The sequence below is a fragment of the Staurois parvus genome, unplaced genomic scaffold (assembly GCF_062004578.1).
Source record: "Staurois parvus isolate SC_StPar_1 unplaced genomic scaffold, SC_StPar_1.0 ptg000104l, whole genome shotgun sequence".
Lineage (NCBI taxonomy): Eukaryota > Metazoa > Chordata > Amphibia > Anura > Ranidae > Staurois > Staurois parvus.
In genome coordinates this window covers 11,184,252-11,210,287 of record NW_028317900.1, presented here as the reverse complement: position 1 = coordinate 11,210,287, position 26,036 = coordinate 11,184,252, and the positions used below count along the sequence as shown (strand labels likewise).

General features: G+C 46.2%; 1 protein-coding gene across 1 annotated transcript in view; it reads left to right on the top strand.

Annotated features, from left to right (window-relative positions):
- The first annotated feature begins 8,211 nt into the window (after nt 1-8,211).
- Nucleotides 8,212-26,036, top strand: part of GPR176 (G protein-coupled receptor 176) — an 87,623-nt gene continuing 69,798 nt past the window's right edge. Inside the window, exon 1 of the mRNA XM_089671324.1 lies at nt 8,212-8,951. Coding sequence (XP_089527450.1) covers nt 8,756-8,951 — 196 coding nt within the window. The 5' untranslated portion in view covers nt 8,212-8,755. The remainder of the gene's footprint in view (nt 8,952-26,036) is intronic.

Genomic DNA, 26,036 nt, shown 5'->3' with positions numbered 1-26,036 from the left:
GTTGGAACAGGAAGGGGCCATCCCCAAACTGTTCCCACAACGTTGGGAGCATGAAATTGTCCAAAAATGTCTTGGTATGCTGACGCCTTAATGGTTCCTTTCAATGGAACTAAGGGGCCAAGCCCAACCCCTGAAAGACAACCCCACACCATAATCCCCCTCCACCAAACTTTACACTTGGCACAATGCAGTCAGGCAAGTACCATTTTCCTGGCAACCGCCAAACCCAGACATGTCCATCGGATTGCCAGACAGAGAAGTGCGATTTGTCACTCCAGAGAACATGTCTCCACTGCTCTAGAGTCCAGTGGTGGCGAGCTTTACGCCACTGCATCCGATGCTTTGCATTGCACTTGGTGATGTAAGACTTGGATGCAAGCCATGGAAACCCATTCCATGAAGCTCTCTACGCACTGTTGTTGTGCTAATCTGAAGGCCAAATGAAGTTTGGAGGTCTTTAGCTATTGACTCTGCAGACAGTTGGTGACTTCTGCGCACTGTGCGCTTCAGTATGCACTGATCCCGCTCTATCATTTTATGTGGCCTTTCACTTTGTGGCTGAGTTGTTCCCAGTTGCTTCCACTTTGTTATAATATCACTGACAGTTGACTGTGGAATATTTAGTAGCAAGGAAATTTCACGGATGGACTCATTATACAGGTGGCAACCTATCACGGTACCACGCTTGGATTCACTGAGCTCCTGAGAGCGACCCATTCTTTCACAAATGTTTGTAGAAGCAGTCTGCATGCCTAGGTGCTTGATTTTATACACCTCTTGCCATGGACGTGATTGCAATACCTGAATAGAATGATTTGGAGGGATGCGCTGGAGCGACTATGGCGTAAAACCAAATCCCAACAAGCGTTCAGCCCGCTATAAATCTGCCTTCTTAACGTACACTTCCTCCCTTCATGCTGCCAAAACAAGCCTACTTTATTACCCTCATTAATACCTTCTCCTCCAGTCCTCGCCGGCTCTTCTCCACTTTTAACTCTCTACTTTCTCTGCCTCCACCTCCACCCAGTACCTCACTTACCGCCCATGAGATTGCTAACCACTTCAAAAACAAGATTGACGCAATTCGTAGGGACTTCGCCACTGCTCAGACACCCACCCCACTTAGCACTCCTCACACAATAACCCTCTCAACACTTTGCTCCCTTGACCTCACTACCACCAAAGAGGTCACTAAGATTTTCTCCGAAGCCCGCCTCATCACCTGCCCCCTGGACCCTGTCCCCTCACAACTCCTGTGGTCCCCTCCTCTTCCATCCTATGCTCCCTCACTCACATCTTCAATCTTTCCCTCTCCACCGGTACCTTCCCCTCCCCTCTAAAGCACACGCACATCACTCCCATACTTAAGAAACCCTCCCTGGACCCCACCGACCTGAACAACCTAAGACCCATCTCCCTACTGCCATTTACCTCTAAACTCCTATAACGCTTAGTCTACAATCGCCTGAGCTCCCATTTCACCGACAGCAACTTTCTCGACCCTTTACAGTTCTGCTTCCGCCCCCTACACTCCACCGAAACTGCCCTACTCAAACTCACCAATGACCTACTAACCGCCAAAACCAATGGCCACTATACTATACTCCTACTACTTGACCTCTCTGCGGCTTTTGACACGGTTGACCACCCACTCCTCCTCAAAAAACTGCACTCTCTTGGCCTTAGAGACTCCTCTATCTCCTGGTTCTCCTCCTATCTATCGCAGCGCTCCTTCAGTGTTACCTATTACGCTGCCACCTCCCCTTCACTCCCTCTCTCAGTTGGGGTCCCTCAAGGTTCTGTCCTTGGACCCCTCCTCTTCTCCATCTACACCTCCTCCCTTGACCAATTGATAAACTCCCACGGCTTCAGCTACCATCTCTGTGCCGATGACACACAAGTCTATCTCTCTACCCCTCACCTCACCCCCTCAGTCTCCAATCGCATTACCAACCTACTTAGTGACATATCGGACTAGATGTCACTGCACTTCCTCAAACTCAACCTTTCCAAAACTGAGCTCCTAGTATTCCCCCCAGCCCGTGCCCCCCCCCCCAACTTCTCCATCAGGATCAACAACACTATCATCAGTCCCACCTCTCACGCCAGGGTACTAGGTGTAATCCTAGACTCCAATCTGTCCTTTGAGCCCCAGGTCCAATAGCTGACAAACTCATGTAGACTTCACCTCCGCAACATCTCCAAGATACGACTGTTCCTAACCTCGAAAACCACTAAGCAACTCATTCACTCCCTTATTATATCACGCCTTGACTACTGTGAGTCCCTCCTCACTGGCCTACCGCATCGCAGGCTATCCCCACTCCAGTCCATCATGAATGCTGCTGCCAGACTCATTCACCTTACTAACTGCTCTGTATCTGCCACCCCTCTCTGCCAATCCCTCCACTGGCTTCCAATTGCCCAACAGATAAAATTCAAAACACTAACACTGACGTATAAAGCCGCTCATAACACTGCCCCTAATTACATCACCGACCTTGTCTCTAAATACCACCCAAACTGTACTCTCCGCTCCTCGCAAGACCTCCTACTCTCTAGCTCCCTTGTCTCCTCCTCCCATGCTCGTCTCCAGGATTTCTCAAGGGCTTCACCCATCCTCTGGAACTCCCTACCCCAATCTATCAGGCTATCACCTACACTGCTCACTTTTAGGCACACTCTGAAAACCCATCTCTACAGGGAAGCCTACCCCGACCCCAGCTAATACTGGAATCCTCTACTCTTCCTACCACTCCATCCCCCACAGCTAATTACCTCTTGTACCACTATCCCCTCCCTCCTAGATTGTAAGCTCCAAGGAGCAGGGCCCTCTAATCCCTCTTGTATTGAACTGTATTGTTACTTTACTGTCTCCCTCCATAATGTAAAGCACAGAGTGTCAGGGCTCCCGGTAAGACCAGAGATGTGTGAACTGACACAGGGAAACGCAGGCTCAAGTATGGTGTAACAATATAATTTATTAAAGGTATACACAAATATAAAATGCACAGTATAACAAAACCAAACCTCCAACTGATAACAGAACGTACACAGACAAGAGCAGTCAGGGCTGGTGAGGTGGAGTGGTCAGGCAGGCCGGGTCAGGAACCATCGGGCAGACAAGACACAAAAGAGCAGGCAGAGCATAGTCAGACGGGCCGGGTCAGGAACAATCAGGCAGACAAGGTACCAAAGGAGCAGGCTGGAGAGTGGTCAGGAATAGCCGTGGTCAGGACAGGTGGAGTTCATTCAGAGTCAGGATCAAAGCAGAATCAGGAAGGAAGCAGACAGGATGCAGGTACAGGGGCTAATGGGAAACATACACCAAGGCACTGACTGCAGGTCTGGCCATTCCTTAAATACACCTCCTGCAATCAGCCTCAGGTGATGGCTGACTGCAGGAGTGAGCTTCTGGTTGCTGAGAGCACCCGCTGGCCAGCCCTGGTACTGCAGCCCACACGGCAGATGAGTTCCACCACTAATGGTGAGTCCATTCCTGACACAGAGCAAACTGTCGGCGCTATATAAGTCCTGTATAATAATAATCATAATGTCCCAATACTTTTGGCAACATAGTGTATATGCAGAGCAAAGTCAGGTTTTACAACAAGCTATTAATGTGCAGGACAGAAAATTTTGCTGCACTACAGAATTACTATAGCAAAAACCAGTACAGACAAGCAGTCTATTCTTAATGATGTTTTGAAGCAAATACAAGAGCGCACACAGCAACAGTCACTAACTTATGACCTGATGACTAATATACAGATTCTTTTATTATATAGACTCATAGAAAAATTAAAGCTCAGTACTAAAGTAGAGAATAATATTATAATAACTGCATCCAGGGGCGGACTGACAACTCATGGGGCCCCCGGGCAATAGGGGATCATGGGGCCCCTGTGTCCTTGCCCAAACTCAAAAAAGCCTATGAAAAAGGTACCAGGGGCATCTCATGGGGCTCCCTACTGACCCCGGGCCCTCGGGCAGTGCCCGAGTTTCCAAATGGTCAGTCCGCCCCTGACTGCATCAGTCATAACCCAATACCCCTGTTAAAGTGATATTAAATGCTCAGTTATTTAGGCTTTTTCACAGCTGATTTAATTAGGTACTGAGAATGCAGCTTCTTTATCTTTTAAACTTTCCTTATGTTCTAGTGATGTGAGAAACTTGCAGCACAGCTCAAGGTCAAACCATGTGGAATAGCCCCGCTAGTACTTCAAAAAGCTGGCGTCCTGGCACCAATCCAAAAGTGTGAGTACATTAGGAGAATGGATTCTGTTCAGACCGACCTCATGGAATCAATAACGAATTTCAGTGTTTTCCTCAGCCTCTGTTCCGGCCACGCCCACTGACATGTTTCACTTCACGCACCGGGTCTTGGTCACAGAGATCTGAGCTGCTTCCTTATGTTCTAGTTTAAGATTGTGCCATGACTGCTGCCCCAGGGTTCCTGTTTTAGTATGGTTCCTTTCTCTTGCAGCATCCTATGGAGACACCTTTGCATGCAGGGCCTAGAGTTGTGTCAAGGCTCTCACCTGCTTCCTTCCCTCTCCATTCCCTAAGCTAAAAACTGACTGACACTGTCCACTGTTAACACTTTCCTGTGAAGACTGGAAGTTCAGAGAAGCAGTACTGAGAGAACAGGAGCCAGCAGCTTTAAACATTGTAAACTACAAGTACTGGGACAAGAATTTTAACAAATAGTTTACTGAGAGATGTTAATTTATTGTGCTCATTGTGTTAAGCCAGTGATCTCCAAACTTCAGCCCACAGGCCGCATTCAACAATTTGCTTGCATTTTTTCTGGTCCATGGGGTACTATTTCTTCCACTGATACCAATGATGGAGCACTATTCCCTCAACTGACACCAATGATGGAGCATATTTCTTCCAACTGATATAATGGTGGAACACTGTTCCTCCCACTGATATCAACAATGGAACACTATTCCTACCACTGAGACCAATAATGGGGCATTATTCCTCCCATTGGCATCAATGATGGTGCACTATTCCTTCCATCGAGACCAAAATTGGGGCATAATTCCTCTCACTGATATAAATGATGGAACACTATTCCTCTGATTGATACCAATGATGGGGCACTATTCCTTTCACTATTTTCCTTAATAACACCAATGATGGTGCACTAATAATTTCACTGATGCCAACAATGACTCACTGTTCCTCTTACTGACACCAATGATTGGGCCTTATTCATTTCACTGATAACAACAATAGAGCACTATTCCTGCAAGCAAAATTAATGATGGGTACTGTCTTTTCCACTGACACTAATGATGGGGATCTATTATTCCCACTGACACTAACAAGGGGACACTATTTCTCCTTATCCTACTGATCACAGGTGTTATGTTTTTTGTTTTTTCTACACCCACTAACCACAAAGCCTAAAGCAATGTTTACATGATGATGCTGGGGCATTTTCTTCTCCCACTGGCCACAGCTTGGCCCTCCTAAAGTCTAAAGGATAGTGAACTGGCCCTTTGTTTAGAAAGTGTGGAGATCCCGGTGTTGAACTTAAGATTTAATACTACTTTTGTGTCAATTGATGGACTGTTACTGTGAAAAGAAATGAGTTTCAAAACTAAAAAGGAGCTTTTTGTTTAAGAATATTGATTATTTATTGAAATCTACAAATCCAGTGTTCCCTAAGCTTCTGCAAGTGTTAAGAGACAGAGCAGGATATTGATCTGACAACAGGTATGCAGCTGTTTAATTAAAGAACAAACTCATTTTATACAAAAACCCACCAGCCAACTCTTCCTATCCCCCTAAGCTAAACCAACCCAGGTACCCTCCTACTCAGGTGCTCACTTACTTTTGTCTGGAAGTGATGTCCTTCTCCTATGTTTACCCTCCTCTGGCCCAGAATGTTCCCTAGCATTGACTTCCCTGCGTCATGAGTCTCCAAAGATTTGAAGTGGACCATACTCCTACACTAGAGATGCTAGGAGTATGATTCCACTCAACTCTATTGGGAATCACTGCACAGTAGAGCGATTGCTGGAAATGGTTTCCACTGGCAGGTAGATGTAAGAAAGCACATGAGTTGGAAGAAATTCATGCCATGGATGGCCTATCAGCACCATGCAGCTAGATAAAAGTAAATTTTTCATTCAAGGAAGGATAAGTGGAAAAATTGTCAGCCGAACAATGACTACACCCAACCAGATGCAACTAAGCTGGCCATACACTGATCCATATTTGTCCAGTTTGGGAGGGACCATCTGAATTTCAATCAGTGTGTGGCCATACTTGCTCAATAAAAGTTGATCAGCAAACTCGTCTATCTCTCATAAGATGCTGTCATTCTGATCAAGTCGACAGCATGTAATGCCAGTACACAAAGCTCCGCTGAATACATTTCATCCTACAAAGGTTGTCATCAAGGGCTATCGATACTGACCATTCACTCACTTAAGAGATGATCCAAACATTCTTCCGCCCACACTTCAATCCAGGTTCGCCTAATGCTTGTCGAAGGTTCCCCATTGCTTAAAGCAGAAAATGTCCAACAATACACCACAATTGGTTTGTTGTTAACCCACATTCAGTACTAAATATGTCTGAAAATATCAGGCATTTGGGATTGAAAGGTGGAAAGGGCAAATGTGGACTGAACCCTTTAAGATATATATTCATATCTACATACCGTATATCATGCACGAGTGGGAATTACACTGAATACATATATAAAATACTGAATACACCATATATGAAATTAAATATGTATATAGAAAAATCCAGCAGTGCTACAACAAAACCTGTTAACTAGAGTGTTCATATACATTATATGACAAGTAACATATCAGCAGCTACAAATTTATATTACTCAGATTATGATGGCTACATACACACGTTGATTTTTTTTTTATCTGGGCAATGTGTGATTGGACTATCGAATAGTCAATCAGCCTGGATGAAAAATTTATGTTTTGCATCATTTGGCAGCACTGAGAAATTCATGAATACGATCGTATATTGATAGATCAAATTATGAGATTACATAATGGAAACAGAGATGAGATTGATACCTTCCAGTTGTAAGGTATAATCATATGTTAGCTATTATTCATAATTCACTTCCCTGTTTGTGGCATATCAGTCAAATTTGTTGTTGACTTTAGATCAAGAATTCAATAATTTATCGAAGCAATAATGGACACCATTGGCCCTACCACCAACTATGTGATATAAGCGCCTGCAAATGGTTACACACTAAAGCCGGTCATAGATGGATTGAATCTCGGCTGTTAGGGACCAGCAGAAATTCAATACATTTATGGGCAGGCTGGCTTTACTGAAATCGATCAATCAACTTCAATAAATTCAGTCAATCTGATTGTTTGCATGCAATCACTGCCGACAGCTATAGCCACTAGCAGTGATCATTGCGTTCTGGTGGCAGGGAAGGCTCCCAGCTGCAGAACACAGTAGCACTGCGGGAGGGAAGCCCCATCAACACTGTGTTGATGTGGTAATCAAGCAATTTTCTTTTCCTCCACTCATGCTGAATGGAAAGAAAATTGTATAAACTACGACTTGCTTAAATGGCACTGTTGAGGTCTGTTCATATATTAACTAGTTTTGGTAAACTTAAAGAAGATTGTACAATGATATTGTAATGTGTATGGCCACCCTTAGCTTGGCGAACTGAGTCTGTTTCATAAACCTTTGTTCTTCCTAAGTGAAAAAACAATATCTGTAGGTATAATGACATTGAAAGTGTGTACATTTCATACATATTTTTTTCTCCGATTCCTGATCCTGTACCTTTGCTCCATGTGTAGTCAATATCACACACATAAGGATCTGAATTTGTGTGGAGAACATGAAGCAGTGTGCATTGTATAATTTGCATGTTTGGCAATATTTCCTATATCTGATTATGGATATGTCATGAATCCCCCAAGCCCCACATTTGTGCCCAGGATAGATGCCAATCTCTAGGCCTAGACAGAACTGCAATGAAATTCAATGAAATAGAACTGATCTGTATTTAAGAATAATGTGACAGTTGGTGGGAAAGCAAGCCTGGAACTGTTTTATCATCATTCTCCATTGATTTCTAGTATTCCCAAGGCATGTTGGGATTGCTTCTTTATTGCAGAAGAAATCTAAAAAGTCTGAAATGGATGAGCCTTCATTGTGAACTGGGTGTAGATGAAGGCAGCCTGTAGACCGAGTCTCTCAGCCGCTAATGAGCCTACGCTGTGTGTTCTTTCCTCTGCAATCATTGCATTGCTAGACTAGGTGAGGGAGACATTTCATGTCAAGGCTTTTCTTCTTTTGTTCCCCAGCATCAGGCTGTGAGACTGATTACGCTTTTGGTTCTCTTTCCCAATCAGTTTCAGTGACGGTAACAAGAAAAGAGAGGGAGCCTGTGCTGGAGATTCACAGAAAGGGAAAAAAGGAGCGATGAGATTCAGGGTCAGCTCTTTTTCCCCCCCTCCTTTTTTACCGGCATCTGACATGATCTTGTTTTGGAGATGTTTGCTGGGGGTGAAAAGCAGAGAGAGAGGCTTGTGTTCTTCCTGCCGTATGAAGAGCCAGAGTAAAACCGGGTGAAGGGAAAAAAAAATGCTTGCTATCCGGACTAGTCAGGTAATTATTCTGAGATGGGCGCACAAAGCCAGGGAGCGTACCGAGCTGTGGGCTTCAGAGCCATGATGCTGAGAGCAGCCCTGACAGTGCAACACATGCAGTAGGTGGCAGAAGAACCGCCATGGGTTATAATGGCAGCCTGATCTTCAGAAACAAGAGTGAGATTGGCTTCTATCAGGCTGGGGCACTGGAAATTAGGAACGTGTCTCATTCTCAAGTCCTGTGGAGCAACCGCAGCAGCAGCAACAGTGATGGGCTGAGCTACAGACATTTCACCACCAGCGTTCAAGTTATTATATTCATTGGTTCTCTACTGGGTAAGTTCAGGATCCCACTCTTATGTGTATGGTACTCGATGCCATGTTTTTATGCATTATCAGCCATTGTACATCTAGTATCCTATATATCCTATATCTCCTCCATTTCTCATTGAATGCCCTCACTATGGATAGGCAGATCTGATGATCAGATATGAGATACACCTTTTCTCCAATCAACCTCAGATCACACTAATTTTGCTTTTAAACAGTTGTAATATCATACTTAGCACATATGTAGCAATTGAAGTATTCTGTGTTTCCTTGAAAATCCCAACAGTTCAGTCATTAGCTGTATGACTATCCAGCAGGCGGAAAGATCTCTGAGATGAATCCTACACTGTTTACTGGTGCCACTAGGTTTCATACACCATCCAACTCCTGCTAGAAGTGCTCACATTAGCCACTGCAGTAACAAAGTAATGCAGATTATTTCTGGAACTGGATTCACTGCAGTCAATGGAAATATGTGTTGAAACACTACCATTTTGATACAACTGTGCTGCAGTCTTTTTGTCTTAATAATTCTCTAAAATAACATGGCCATGCATTTTTAAGGTGAAGTTTCATGGTGCTGTTATACAATTAGGATTCTACTAGAGCGGCCATGAGTTCAACTTTGGGTCATCTACTATAAAGCAAAGTCATCTCATGCCACACATTGCTCTTGCCACACTGGTTTTGATTTGATGTCCTGTTGTCCCCATGTTACCTCATATGGTACTGTTCCTTTGTACCGTCCTGTGAAATGTAAGGGTTTTGTGTTTTAATTACATGAAAGCGCATCTAAACTCAAAAAGAAAAATGTAATATATTTCATTTTACCAATCCTGAGATGTGGGGGCGGCATTCGTTTTCTGTTTTAATGCTTTTTATCAGTATTTTTACCTGGTGATCCGACCAGTAAGTCTATCTTAAGGAGGTAAACATTGGCAAAGGAAAGATTTACTTTAAGGAACTGCAGCCTAATTTTTTGCTAAACTATTTTATTAAATGCAGATACTATGCAAACCAATAAACCCCTATTGAGGCTAATTATAGGGTACTTTTACGCTGGTACATAGTGCCCCAAAGAATAGCCAGATTTGCTCAGAATGCATCAGAGTTGCAATGTGGTTGGCACATGCCTACATATCTAGTGAAACTGTCCCCAAATACGACGTTACTGGATAGGTGTCTATCAGTTAAAGTAGAACTAAAGGCAGAACTTTTTTTTTCTTTTTGGAAAGAGTAAGGAAGGGTTATAACCGCTGACAGTTTTTGTTTTCCATCTGCATCCCATTGGGGAGATTTATGTGCACTTCTGTCCCATAGTCGAAACAGGAACTGAATGGAAATCCCTCCAAAGTGAGGGAATCCCTGGTTGTCACCAGGGTCACCAGAACTAGTGTCCCTATTGGAAGATATTCTCTCTATTACTGCTTTGGGGATAACACAATAAAAACTTGACAAGTGTTCTAATCCCTCTCCACTCTAGCCAAAACTAAAAAAAAAAAAGTTTTGCCTTTAGTTATACTTTAATTTGTTCTGTTATGTGAAGGAGCATTAGGGAAAACCATTGGGAGAGGTTGCGTAATTTGAAAACTGAGAGATGTACCACAGGAAGGTGCTTTCAGTTTTTTACAAGGCAAATGCATGCTTTTAATCATGTAAGTCCAACACACTTTTTCTTTAACAATAAAAACATTATTTTTCACTATGTGGGATTCCTCTTCTTCCTCATGCATATATATGGAGGACATACTTTAAACTGGCTATAGGAGAGACCATGTATCTATTAAAAGAGCTGGTGGAAGTTCTATGGGATACACTGAAGCTGTGATACTGTGGAGCTGTTTACATATACTGGTTGGACTCTCTTACTAATAAAAGGAGTCAAAACCTTTTGGTGAGTGTGGTGTGAAATCTATGTGGTCTGTCTTTCTTGGACGAGCAACACCTTGGAGCACCTTTTTCTGAAACTATTGTGTGTTATTGTTTTGGAACTGAGCATGGTCACTAATAAGTGGACTTTTTGTATTGAATTATCAGTTTGAATAGTCCATAAGAGTATATGGTAAACAGGGTGATGTGTATACCAAATACAAAATTAAGTTACCAGGGTATCTCATATTTAGAAAATTTGTAGTAGACAGTTTAAGTGGGACTTTAGATATACATCTGGTGTTCACAAGTAAACCAACATAAACTAAATATATATATATATATATATATATACATACACACTGCTCAAAACAATTAAAGGAACACTTTGAAAACACATCAGTTCTCAATGGGGAAAAATATCATGCTAGATATTAATACTGATATGGACTGGGTGATATGTTAATATGTTAGGAATGTAAGGATGCCCCATCGTTTGATGGAAATGAAAATTATCAATCTACAGAGGACTGAATTCAAAGACACCCCGAAAAACAAAGTGATAAAAGGATGCAGCAGGCTAGTCCATTTTGCTGAAATTTCATTGCAGCAACTCAAAATAGTATTCAGTTGTTTGTATGGCCCCCATGTGCTTGTATGCATGCCTGACAATGTCGGGGCATGCTCCTAAAGAGATGACCTGATGGTGTCCTAGGGTATTTCCTCCCAGATCTGGACCAGGGCATCAATGAGCTCCTGGACAGTCTGCGGTGCAACCTGGTGGAGCAAAGCATGATATCCCAGAGGTGTTCTATTGGATTTAGATCAGGTGAGTGTGGGGCCAGTCAATGGTATCAATTCCTTCTACCTCCGGAACTGCCTGCATAGTCTCGCCACATGAGGCCGGGCATTGTCGTGCATCAGGACGAAACCAGGACCCACTGCACCAGCGTAGGGTCTGACAATGGGTCCAAGCATTTCATCCCGATACCTAATGACAGTCAAGGTGCCATTGCCTAGCCTGTAGAGGTCGGTGCGTCCCTCTATGGATATGCCTCCCCAGACTATCACTGACCCACCGCCAAAACAGTCATGCTGAACGATGTTACAGGCAGCATAACATTCTCCATGGCATCTCCTGACCCTTTCGAGTCTGTCACATATGCTCAGGGTGAACCTTCTCTCATCTGTGAAAAGCACAGGGTGTCAGTGGCGGACCTGCCAATTCTGGTGTTCAATGGCAAATACCAATCGAGCTCTATGGTGCCATGCAGTGAAGATGTCAGGCCCTCAAGGCCACCTTAATGAAGTCTGTTTCTGATTGTTTGGTCAGAGACATTCACACCAGTGGCCTGCAGGAGGTCATTTTGTAGGGCTCTGGCAGTGCTCATCCTGTTCCTCCGTGCACAAAGGAGCAGATACCAGTCCTGCAGATGGGTTAAGGACTTTCTATGGCACTGTCCAGCTCTCCTAGAGTAACTGTCTGTCTCCTGGAATCTCTTCCATGCTCTTGAGACTGTGATGGGAGACACAGCAAACCTTCTGGCTATATAATCCTAGGGGTATTTATTTTATTGGCTACATACAAAAAATTTAAAAACTGTATATACAAAATCATATTTCCTGAGTGAGTTGTGTATCCTCAAAGATAGGTCTACGCATTTCACAAGTACTCCCACTTATTCAGAACCCAAATAGTTAATGAAGAGGATGAACAGTTGTGAATTTATATAAAATGTATTCTAGGAGAAAGAAAAATGGAAAAATGAATAAGCAATATCTAACATACAAAGGTTCATATACTGTATATATATATATATATATATATATATATATATATACAATGATATCTTGTCTGTGTGATCATTACTGTATACATGTCATATCACTATAATGGAGTACAGGGGAGCTGGGATATACATTACTGTCTTCTTGTCATATCACTATAATGGAGTTCAGGGGAGCTGGGATATACATTAATGAGTAATGTATATCCAAGCTCCCCTGTACTCCATTATAGTGATATGACATGTTGTATATAGTGCTTACTCCTAGTCCCTCCGAGTCCCTTGTGGCAGTGAAGAGGGTGACTCCTCTCAGCAGAGGAGAGCGGACCTCTCCTGCACCTGTCCCCTCAGTGGTGGTGTCGCAGAAGCCGGAAACCGGAAGTTGTAAACCGGAACTCGGCTTCACAATGAGGCTTGGAGTGCAGGTGCAGTCACTCCATGCTTCATCTGTGCTCGCTGCTCGCCACAGAGGAATTTCTCCTCGCATTTGGCAAGCGGGTGAGCGGCTTTTTCAAGCTTTGATATACATTTATATTGCTGTAGTGACAGTCTTGCTGAGTATACTATCATGGCCAGACCTTTACCTATGATTACACCTTGGCTGTGTGAACAGTCCATTTCATTATAATAAGATAGATAATAGATAAATACTTTATTGTCATTGCAACGCAAATTACAATTAAATTCTATACAAAACTCCACACATATATAAAACATATAACATCCTCAACATACACACATGTGGACATTACACCCCCCCCCCCATATAAAAACCTAAAAAGAACACCTACCAGAACAACAAGCCTGTTAGGAATGGACTGGCCAGCAATGGTGGGACTCACCTGCCTTTTGATCTGCAGTACCAGGGCTGGCCAGCGGGTGCTCCCAGCAATCAGAGACTCAACCTTTCAGCCAGCTAACACCTGGAACTGATGATACTGGTGTATTTAAGGGATGGCCAGACTTGCAGACTCGGCCTTGGTGTTGTGTTTGTCCTAGGCCCTGTATCTGTCCTGCATCCTGTTTCTGTTCCTTTGCTGACTTCTCCTGCTCTGATCCTGGCTTGTGACCCTGACCATCCCTCTGTCTGACCCTCTGTACTACGCTGCTTGCTACCTGTTCTGATCCCTGGCTTGTGACCCGGACCATCCCTCTGCCTGACCCTCTGTACTATGCTGCTTGCTACCTGCTGAACCTGGCCTGTGACCCCGACCATTCTCCGCTTGCTCCCCCTGTACCTACCTGCCCAATTGATATTGACCCGGCCTGCCTGACGACGCTTGCTTGTATGTACTGTTATCTGTGGGTGGTTTGGTTTGGTTTGTTTGCACCGTATTACGTTTTAGTATTGCACTGCGTTTATGTTTGTACTGTTAGTGTTAATAAATTATATTGTTTATAACATATCTGAGGTCTGCGTTTCCCTGCTTCAGTCACACACCTCTGGTCATACCTGGGAGCCCTGACATTACACCAAGGCCAATCCTGACCAGAAGTGGCTGCACAGGGAAGCCATCTTGGCTTGTTGATGGGAAGGATGGATCTTGAGGAGGTTGAGTATTTATATCTGCTAGTGTTTGATGACAGGGAGTATGCTTATCAAACTCTGAAGGAGTATACCCGGGATGAATTGCTAGAATGTATACGGCTCGCTCATGTTCTAGTAGATCAGGGCACAGTGTTCTCTGAGGTGCAGCCATTGATTGAGGTTTGTGCAGAGTTGGTTTCATCTGGTTCCCCCGAATGCAGGGATGAATTTTTGCCACCATTTAGTGCAGACCAGGTAGAGTCCCTGGTGTGGTTATTAGAGGATGATGTGGGTTACTTTCTGGAGCGTTATTCCACATGTTCACCACAGACACTGAGAGATTGTATAAACGCAGTGCAGTCATTGACCAGACAGACTTTGTGTAAGCTCAGCTTTGTTCAACCCCTACTGCAGACATGGACAGATTTGTTGCACCCAGCCTCAGTCAGCTTACAAAGACCCAGTCCTGCTTCTAACTCTACTCCTGTATTCCCACCAGCTCCTCCAGTTACAGCCCAGTATACTTGGCTATCTACCGCATGTCAGTACCCTGTTCCCACTCGCTGCACCTATCCTGCCTTTAACCCTGTAAAAAAGCCCTCTGTAGCAACTGCTCCCTCTCCTGTTCCATCCTCCAGTTCTTCTCTGTCTCCAGCTGCTCCATTCGTTTGCAGACCTGCGTTTACTTGCAGTGCTCCAGTAGTTAAAACCAGAAAAAAGCGAAAATTCTTTCCAACCAATACCATCCTGCCAGTATCCAAACCGGTGAGCCTGCCTTCCGTGGTTCAGACTGATGCCTGTACGCAGCCTGAAGCCTCTACTCGGCCTGAAGCCTCTACTCGGCCTGATGCCTCTACTCGGCCTGATGCCTGTACTCGGCCTGATGCCTCTACTCGGCCTGATGCCTCTACTCGGCCTGAAGCCTCTACGCGTCCTGAAGCCTCTCCTCAGCCTGAAGCCTCTACTCGGCCTGATGCCTCTACTCGGCCTGATGCCTCTACTCGGCCTGATGCCTCTACTCGGCCTGAAGCCTCTACTCGGCATGATGAACTGATCCAGCCTGACGATCCTATTAGGCCAGTTGACTCGATGCCCGCTGTTGATCCAGATGATCCGGTACCTGATCCGGTGCCCGCTGTCGTGCCAATTAACTCAGAGCCCGCTGTCGTACCTGGTGACTCGGTGCCCACTGCCTTGCCAGATGACGTGGTGCCCGCTGGCAAGCCAAATGACCTGATGCCTGGTGACCTAGTGTCCGCTGTCATACCTGATGACCCGATGCCCGCTGTCGAGCCAGACAATCCGGTACCTGATGACCCGGTGCCCACTGTCGTGCCTGTTGACTCGGAGACCACTGCCTTGCCAGATGACGCGGTGCCCGCTGTCGAGCCAAATGACCTGATGCCAGGTGACCCGATGCCCGCTGTCCAGTCAGACGATCCAATGTCTGACCCAGTGCCCGCGGTCATACCAGTTGACTCGGAGCCCACTGCCTTGCCAGATGACGCGGTGCTCGCTGTCGAGCCAAATGACTTGATGCCTGGTGACCCGATGCCCGCTGTCCGGTCAGACGATCCAATGTCTGACCCAGTGCCCGCGGTCATACCAGTTGACTCGGAGCCCACTGCCTTGCCAGATGACGCGGTGCCCGCTGTCGAGCCAAATGACCTGATGCCTGGTGACCCGATGCCCGCTGTCCAGCCAGACCATCCAATGTCTGACCCAGTGCCTGCAGTCATACCAGTTGACTCGGAGCCCACTGTCGTGCCTGGTGTCTCGGTGCCCACCGCTCCGCCTGGGGGCCCGAGACCTGTTGCTCCGCTTGGGGGTCCAGCGCCCGCCGCTCCACCTGGGGGTCCGGCGCCCGCCGCTCCGCCTGAGGGCCCGAGACCTGTCGCTCCATCTGGGGGTCCGGCGCCCGCCGCTCCGCCTGAGGGCCCGAGACCTGTCGCTCCTCCTGGGGGTCCGGCGCCCGCCGCTCCGCCTGAGGGCCCGAGACCTGTCGCTCCTCCTGGGGGTCCGGCGCCCGCCGCTCCGCCTGAGGGCCCGAGACCTGTCGCTCCGCCTGGGGGTCCGGCGCCTGCCGCTCCGCCTGAGGGCCCGAGACCTGTCGCTCCACCTGGGGGTCCGGTGCCCGCCGTTCCGCCTGAGGGCCCGAGACCTGTCGCTCCATCTGGGGGTCCGGCGCCCGCCGCTCCGCCTGAGGGCCCGAGACCCGCCGCTCCTCCTGGGGGTCCGGCGCCCGCCGCTCCGCCTGAGGGCCCGAGACCTGTCGCTCCGCCTGGGGGTCCGGCGCCTGCCGCTCCGCCTGAGGGCCCGAGGCCTGTCGCTCCACCTGGGGGTCCGGCGCCCGCCGCTCCGCCTGAGGGCCCGAGACCTGTCGCTCCTCCTGGGGGTCCGGCGCCCGCCGCTCCGCCTGAGGGCCCGAGACCTGTCGCTCCGCCTGGGGGTCTGGTGCCTGCCGCTCCGCCTGAGGGCCCGGGACCTGTCGCTCCACCTGGGGGTCCGGCGCCCGCCGCTCCGCCTGAGGGCCCGAGACCTGTCGCTCCATCTGGAGGTCCGGCGCCCGCCGCTCCGCCTGGGGGCACGATGCCTGTCGCCCCGCCTGGGGGCACGATGCCCGTCGCCCCGCCTGGGGGCCCGATGCCCGTCGCCCCTCCTGGGGGCCCGATGCCTGTCGCCCCTCCTGGGGGCCCGGTGCCTGTCGCCCCTCCTGGGGGCCCGGTGCCTGTCGCCCCGCCTGGGGGCCCGGTGCCTGTCGCCCCGCCCGGGGGCCCGGTGCCTGCTGCTCCGCCCGGGGGCCCGGTGCCTGCTGCTCCGCCCGGGGGCCCGGTGGCTGTCGCCCCGCCCGGGGGCCCGGTGGCTGTCGCCCCGCCCGGGGGCCCGGTGCCTGTCGCCCCGCCCGGGGGCCCGGTGCCTGTCGCCCCGCCCGGGGGCCCGGTGCCTGTCGCCCCGCCCGGGGGCCCGGTGCCTGCTGCTCCGCCCGGGGGCCCGATTGCTGTCGCCCCGCCCGGGGGCCCGGTGCCTGTCGCCCCGCCCGGGGGCCCGGTGCCTGCCGCTCCGCCCGGGGGCCCGGTGCCTGTAGCCCCGCCCGGGGGCCCGGTGCCTGCTGATCCGCCCGGGGTCCCGGTGCCTGCTGCTCCGCCTGGTGGCCCGCTGCCTGCTGCTTCGCCTGGTAATCCGATGTGCCTCTGCCCGGAGTCCTGCCCGATGTGCCTCTGCCCGGAGTCCTGCCCGATGTGCCTCTGCCCGGAGTCCTGCCCGATGTGCCTCTGCCCGGAGTCCTGCCCGATGTGCCTCTGCCCGGAGTCCTGCCCGATATGCCTCTGCCCGGTGTGCCTCTGCCCGGAGTCCTGCCCGATGTGCCTCTGCCCGGAGTCCTGCCCGATGTGCCTCTGCCCGATGTGCCTCTGCCCGGAGTCCTGCCCGATGTGCCTCTGCCCGGTGTGCCTCTGCCCGGTGTGCCTCTGCTCGATGTGCCGCTGCCCGGAGTCCAGCCCGGTGTGCCGCTGCCCGGAGTCCTGCCCGGTGTGCCAGTCTTTGATTTCCCGCCAGTTGCCAGACCCGGGCGGTGGAACATTTTGCCCAGCTAGGACTGTTTGGAGCGTCCTGAGGCCGCTCCTTGAGGGGGGGGTACTGTTAGGAATGGACTGGCCAGCAATGGTGGGACTCACCTGCCTTTTGATCTGCAGTACCAGGGCTGGCCAGCGGGTGCTCCCAGCAATCAGAGACTCAACCTTTCAGCCAGCTAACACCTGGAACTGATGATACTGGTGTATTTAAGGGATGGCCAGACTTGCAGACTCGGCCTTGGTGTTGTGTTTGTCCTAGGCCCTGTATCTGTCCTGCATCCTGTTTCTGTTCCTTTGCTGACTTCTCCTGCTCTGATCCTGGCTTGTGACCCTGACCATCCCTCTGTCTGACCCTCTGTACTACGCTGCTTGCTACCTGTTCTGATCCCTGGCTTGTGACCCGGACCATCCCTCTGCCTGACCCTCTGTACTATGCTGCTTGCTACCTGCTGAACCTGGCCTGTGACCCCGACCATTCTCCGCTTGCTCCCCCTGTACCTACCTGCCCAATTGATATTGACCCGGCCTGCCTGACGACGCTTGCTTGTATGTACTGTTATCTGTGGGTGGTTTGGTTTGGTTTGTTTGCACCGTATTACGTTTTAGTATTGCACTGCGTTTATGTTTGTACTGTTAGTGTTAATAAATTATATTGTTTATAACATATCTGAGGTCTGCGTTTCCCTGCTTCAGTCACACACCTCTGGTCATACCTGGGAGCCCTGACAGCCAAGTCATTTGGAGCTAAATAATATTATTCAAAATTACCATTTACGGCCTTGATAGCTCTTGAAACTTTTTTTGAATTGTTTTGTCCTCACCGTTATGTTTCCGAACTTCCTGCCAGTAGTTCAAAAATATAGTTTCCAGGGATGCTTGGTTAATGCTCTGACCTTATGGTTTACATTTCAGATCCTCCCTTTTTTTCTGGGGCTTATGTGTGCCTGAGGAGATCTCCCTTGGGCCGGCAAACACAGAGTTGACACATATTTAGGTACACCTTGCTAGTACCAGGTTGGACCCCCTTTTGTTTTCAGAACTGCCTTAACCTCCCTGGCCTTAATCCCGAATGTGGCTTGGGGTTAATTTTCAGTACAAAAAGCAGTAACCCCGAGCCACACTTGGGATTACACTGTAGTGTAATTTACCTTGTTCCTGCGATCCCCCGATGTCCTCCCGCTGTGTCCTCTGGCCGATGCCGGCATCTCTCTTCTGGGTTCCCTTGCCTGCGAGCGCCACGATGCAGAGGAGCTGAACCAGCAGGAGATTCAAGAAGGTAAACAAAACATGACATACACACAATACATTGTAATCTGTTAGGATTACATTACTGTATCAAACCATTTCACCTCAGTTTTGTCCCGAGTCCTTTGTCCTGTGCCCTGCCGGCACTTTTACCATTCTATCTGCCTGGAAACTTGAGAACGACCATGGCATCCAAAAAGTGTCCCTTTAGGTCAAAAGCGGTTTTATACCAGCTAGAAAACAGCGAATTAGAATCACTTGCAGAATTGAGCGATAATGATTCGTGGGGAAATTCATCATCAGATACTGAAAGTGACGACAGCGACGATTCTGCGACTGAGCTCAGTGATGTGCAAGCTTGGTGCTCTATTGACTGTAGTATGGGTCAGGCAGTGCCCCCCAAGATTCCCATTTACTGGAGCATCTGTTATGAAAGTAAACGTTGAAAAAGACAACCCGTTAGCATACTTGCAATTATTTCTGACCGATGAGGTTATTGAAAAAATAGTTACTGAGACAACCGGTACCAAGAGCAACAATTGTCTACTCTGCATAGGAAGTTTCCAAGAAGCAGAAAGTGGGAACCAGTGACTAAAGATGACATTTGAAAATTTCTGGGCCTAATAATACTTCAGGGAGTTATTTATAATTATTTATTATATTAGAATTTATGATTTTGTGTTTCAAATTTTATCATACCCGGGATGTTTACTAGACTCTTGTATGAACAGATTTAAGTGAGTTATTCCTAAGATTTACAGGCCTACAATATAAAATGGCAAATTTTCATGCAAAACAATGTACCGCTTTGACATTCAAAAATATTGACATAATCAGACCGCCAGGGAGGTTAAAGAATAAGTTCACCTTTTAGTAAAAAGTAATAAATGCACATTTTTTTGCAGATAAAAAAAATGTGCATTTACTATTTTTGTCTGCAGGAGCCTGTAAAGCATTGCACCAGCGAAGAGCAGATCCCTGGTGCCATGCAGGTCCCCTGCAGATCTGTCAGAATATCTGCTTGCTCGTACAGGATTTAAACGCAAGCAGATATACTGACAGGAAGAATCAATGAACTATCATGGTACTCCACAGTGCAATGGTAGTTCATTGAGGACTACAAGCTGACAGCCGCTAGACTTGTAGTCTCTTATTCACAGAGTGCTGTGACAGCTACCGGGGGGGGAAGAGATGTCAAAGCGGGGATCAGGCAGGAGCGGGGGCCAGTTAATCGCAACTTGTTACACCCTGAATATGGGTGTAACATGTTATGAAAGGTGAACTTATTCTTTAATTCTTTGTGGCATAGATTCAACAAAGTGTTGGAAACATTTCCCTGAGATTTTGGTCCATATTGACATGAGATTATCATTCAGTTGCTGCAGATGTGTCGACTGCACATCCATGATGCGAATCTCCTGTTCCACCGCACACAAAGGTGCTCTTTTGGATTGAGATCTGATGACTGTGGAGGCCATTGGAGTACAGGGAACTCATTGTCATGTCAAGAAACCAGTTTGAGATAATTTGAGCATTGTGACATGATGCATTATCCTGCTGGAAGTAGCCATCAGAAGATGGGTACACTGTAGTCATAAAGGGATGGACATGGTCAGCAACAATACTCAGGTAAGTAGTGGTGCTTAACACCTTCTGCTTTAGGCCGGATGAGATACTCCTCCTTCTGAGTGGGTGTCATATGATGTCCTGTCAGAAAGGGCCACGCAGCGGCGCAATCTGTCACTGGTTGTGTCCACAGGACATAGCTGATGACAGATCACTACACCGGCCCGTGACCACTGTGACCAATCACATCAGATCACATGACAATTGTATACAATGAATGGCTTCCTTTCATGCCATCCATTGTATATAATTGTGTTGTTGCTGTGATTGGTCAAAGCAGTCACATGGTACAGACAGGGCCAATCACAGCCAATCTGTATCATGTCATGAACGTTGCCCAATCACAGCTAATCACAACAAAAGTCTGAATGAATCAGGTTCATTCAGTAACAATGATTGCAAATATCAATGAAATACATTGGTATTAGCAATCATAATGTGTAAAAAAATAATCCTGATCACTTGCCCAGAATGGTTCAATGTTACTATGGTAACATTGTATTGCTCTGGTCACAGTGTGTTGAAAAAATTAGTAAAAAAAACAGGAAAAAAATGTAATAAAAAAGAATAGAAAAAAATTACATTTTAATTATTATTACAGTAAGTCCCTACTTATGAACGAGTTCCGTTCTGAGAGTTTGTTCGTAAGTCCAATTTCTTTGCAAGTCCAACAAAGTAAGGTTTATAATACTTTTCACACAAATAATGCATACAAAATACAAGAAGAAATATTGAAAAGAAATGATGTTTAATCCTACAGTAACTTGAAAGGTAAAGTAGTACAGTACAACAGCTGACATACTGGGGCTGGAATTGAGTGACCAGACAAGACCGCTGCTTTTATGCTTGCTTCCACACTTTCTAGGCTTGAAATCAACACTGTATTACTGTACACCATTGTATTATACAGTAAAGTACACAGCACAACAGTTGCTTGTGGCAGAGGGTGCACGCAGCTGACAATGTCAGGCAGACACGTGAGCTACTTTCATGATTTGGCATGTAAATGCATGTTCGCATGTTTAAAAGTTTGCAACTTAGAGGTTGTTCGTATCTTTGAAAGTTCGCAACTCGAATGTTCGTAAGTTGAGGATTTACTGTATTTTTTTTTACATACTGTCACCAGCCAGTGTCCTTGGTCACTGCCACACCAGTTATATAATAATGCTGTACTGGACTGGTGACAATATGTAAAAAAAAAAAATTGTGAATTTTTAAAAAAATTTCTTCATTTTCCAAAAAAATTGTAACAAAAAAGTACAACGTCAAAAAACTCTCTATGCCTCTTACTAAATACCATGGATGGTTTATTTATAAAAAAAATGGGTCATTTCAGGGGTATTTGTACTATCCTGGTGTTTTCAGGCCTCAAGAAATGAGATTGGCCTTCAGTATATTGTTGGATCGATTTGTGGACTGTATAACTTTACTAAATAATATACACTAATTTGGGTTATTTTCACTAATGAAATGTAGCAGAATTCATTTTGACCTAAATTTATGAAGAAAGGTTATTTATTTGCTAAATTTTATAACAGAAACAAAGAAAAATGTGTTTTTTTCAATGTTTTGGGGTTTTTTTTTTTGTTTATTTAGCAAAAAATTATGCACAAATATGAGCCCAGGTCCTGTTAGCTCCATTTCCCATAACTCTCTGGGATCCTAGACATGCCCAGGGAAAATAGATTCCACACTTACCCTCCCTTGGTAGTTCAGGGAGACCACACTTGAAAAGGCAGAGGTAGCTGGGCACATGATCGGCAAAAAGGTGAAAATCTTTTCACAGCCAGAACAAGGTGCAAGCAACAAGCCCAGATCCTAACAGATCTTCTGGAAGACCAATTGCTATCAGAGTACTCAATTCCAGTGGGTTAGCCCTTTGTCCTTGGGCCTTGGATCCCACTAACTGTTCACCTGTTACCAGAGCTACCCTGGCCTTTACTATGGAGGATGCTGTTTATGAGGATAAACTGCCTGTAGCTTTTTGTGTTTTGATCTGGTTTTCTGAAGCAGATTTTCAGCTAGACTCTTTGTTGTTACAGAGACTTATATAAACTATGCTATGCAGCCACATGTTACCCTGATTGAGTCACAGAGACACTGCTGTGAAGTGTTCATGTTCTTTGACATTCTGAACCGGTTTTTCATTTTTATACAGTGCATGCATGTTCTTTGCCATCTTGAACCTGTTTTGCTTATTGCTTCAGTTTAGTAACTAATGAACTAAGCCCTAATTGTAAATCATCATTTTTGGCAAATAACAAATCTATACTGGATGAGGGTGCATTTCCCTATGCACCATCTGGTCAACTGATGAATCTAAACTATAACCTTTATTCAAATATATACAAAATGTATGCTCAGCTGTAATTAATGCCTATTGGAGTGGAATGTACTGTGCACACCAATATAACTGGATACCATTGCAAGTATTTACCTTACATCCAAACGGTTAATAACACCAGACCAAATCAAATATCATACCATTTTAGATGGAGTGCCGGCATACAAAGAGGCACTGTAGTTTGATTATCAGCCTATCAGCTTGAATATTAAATCTCTGTTAAAGCAAACATAAAGAAAAACCTCCTGGCCGTCCTATTATCTCGGCCAATAACAATCTTACAGAAGGAGCAAGCAAATATCTAGATTATATCATGCGTCCATTTGTATATAATTTACCTTCATATTTCGAAGATACACGAGACTTTGTAAACAGACTAATAGATATCACAATGGAAGATGATATGTGGTTAGCTAGTCTAGATGTGGAGGCTTTATGTAGTAATATCAGTCATGACTTGGGCCTAAAAGCTTGTAAATCCTTTCTGGAAACCAGAGGCAAACTATTTGAGAACCATACTACATTCACTCTCCAACTTTTGCAGTTTGTATTGGAACACATGTTTTTCCTATTTGATGGTAAAGTATATAGACAGTGCAGAGGAATTATGATGGGTTCATTGTGCTCATCTACGTATGCAAATCTCTTTTTGGATGGTGGGAGTGTACTGTGGTTTTTCTAGAAGAACTAGAATGTTTTACGTCACACATTCTTATGTGGGCAAGATTCAATGATGATGTGTTCATATTATGGCAGGGTCATAAGGATCTGTTCATGGAATTTGTAGCCACCTTAAATCAAAACAATATTGGGATGTACTTCAAGAGTGAAATTAAATATGTTAGCATACATTTTTTGGATTTGGAGACTAAAAGGGGTGAAGGAGGCAATATTAATACCACAATCTATCATAAACCGACCTCCACGAATAGCCTGTTACATTGGGGAAGTTCACATCCAGCAGCCTTGAAAAGAGGAGTTCCCATTGGCCAATGTATGAGAGCAAAGAGAAATTGCTCAACGGAAGGGGCATTCCAAATGGAGAGTCAAAAATTGTTTGACAGATTTATGAGATGTGGATATCATAAGACTAATTTGATTAAATACTATGCGAAAATGAAAGCGGTTCCAATAGAATCTCTGTTAGATTAGAAAACCATAAAAGTGGATGACCAGCAAGGCATGCGTATCATAGGTATATATTCAAATCAATCAGGGCAGATGGTGCATAGGGAAACTCACCCTCGGCCAGTATAGATTTCCTGTTTAGTAAACTACAAGTTACAGCTACTCCATGTATGATCATTCAGCCAATTACCTATTCTGTTACATTTGGCATCTAAGAACAGGATGGGCCATGTCAGACATTGGTGATGGAAGTGGTGTGACAGCAATGACCTTTAGCACTATTCCAGAGCAGGGCCTTCCTAATAGTATCATGGGCCCCTGGACAAAATAATGTACTGGGGCCTCTACCAGCCTGCCACAATTTACACACCTACTCTCAAGAATTAAAGTATAAATAGTTGATAGAAATAAACCTATATTTATTAGTACTTTTATTAAAATCAATTTTAAACAATACGAAAATGCGCTATAAGTCAAAGACTAATACCGGCCATCCCGGGACAGTTTAGTAAAAAGAGTGGCTGTCCCAGCAAATCCAGGAAAGTTGGAAATTATGATGTAATGCAAAATTATCATGGGGTCCCCAAGCACTTGGGTCTGCTGGGAAGTGCCCAGGGGTGCCCATGCATTAAGATAGCCCTGTTCCAGAAGGAAGCAGGCAACCTTCCTGCAGTAATGACCCTCTTATTCCTGGCAAGTTTACTGCTGCATTAATTCCCCAACCACCCTGGGTCAGGTGAGGACTTAGGTGGCATAGGGCATACTCTGTTCATGTGGAACCTCACCCACTGAGGAACTGACACCCACTCAGCAGCAGTAAGGTATCAGTTGGATAAGTGGCCAGAAGTTTTCTCACAAGAAGGCATGACTTGGGCTGTAGTGGGATTGAGCATGAATAAAGCTCAGGAAAGATACTTCTGGGAGAATTATTGACGCATCCTTTACAAGGAAGTCAAGCACAGATGATGCAAGTAGAGGTGATCAAAGAGAGTAAGAGCCCATATGTGGCTTCAAACATCTTGATGAGGAAGGTCGGAACTTTCTGCATTTGTATGGACTATATTTTCTAAATGCTGTTAATATGAGGGATGCCTATTCTCTTCCACGGATTTAGGAATCTCTGGCTGCCTAGTAAAGGCCAATTTTGTGCCCACATTCAGAACTCATTAGAGGGTATTGACAGATCCCAATCACCAAGGTGGACTGATCAGAGACCGTTTTATTACTCTCATGGAGCTCCTATGCTGGCTGCATGCAACTGAGAAGAACCCAGAAACCTACAGATCCTTAAATCTGGAGCTGTTGCCCCTGTTATGGACAGACACTACATACATAGTTAAGCACCTGACAAAAGTCAAGTTTGAGAATAACTTCCACTGGCACATCAATAAACAACTTATCTTGGCACTCTGGACAATGTTAGACTATCCATCTGGCAAAGTGTGAATCACCCTAGAATGAGCAACAAGGTGGCAGATGCCCTATGTCAGTACCGACTAGCCAGGACTCACAAAGATGTGGCTGAAGAGACGAAAATCCCTTAAATTCCTGGAGGAAGGTCTAAAAGCATACTTCAGGTGAACCTCACCCATGATCCGAAGAGTATAACTGGGCAGATCTCCAGTGTAGGGGGGTACACTGACCTCCAATGTACCAATATAAGGAGGCACACTGAGTATTGACCATCAATGCAAGAGGCACACTAGGCACTGGCCACTATAGTAACAGTATGCACTGACCACCAGAGTAAAGGGGCATACTAAGCCCTGACCACCAGTGTAAAAGGGGCACACTAAGCAATATCCACCAGTATAAGAGGGCATACGGACCACAAGTGTAAGGGGGCACACTGAGCAGCTAATGTTGCATGCTGGACCCTCCAGACAGGCTTCCCCTGAGTCCTTTGAGAAATACAACTTATACCAGATCCACTCACCCCTATATCTAATACTCTGTAATCTGGAGTTTACACTAGGCTCCATGGACAATGCT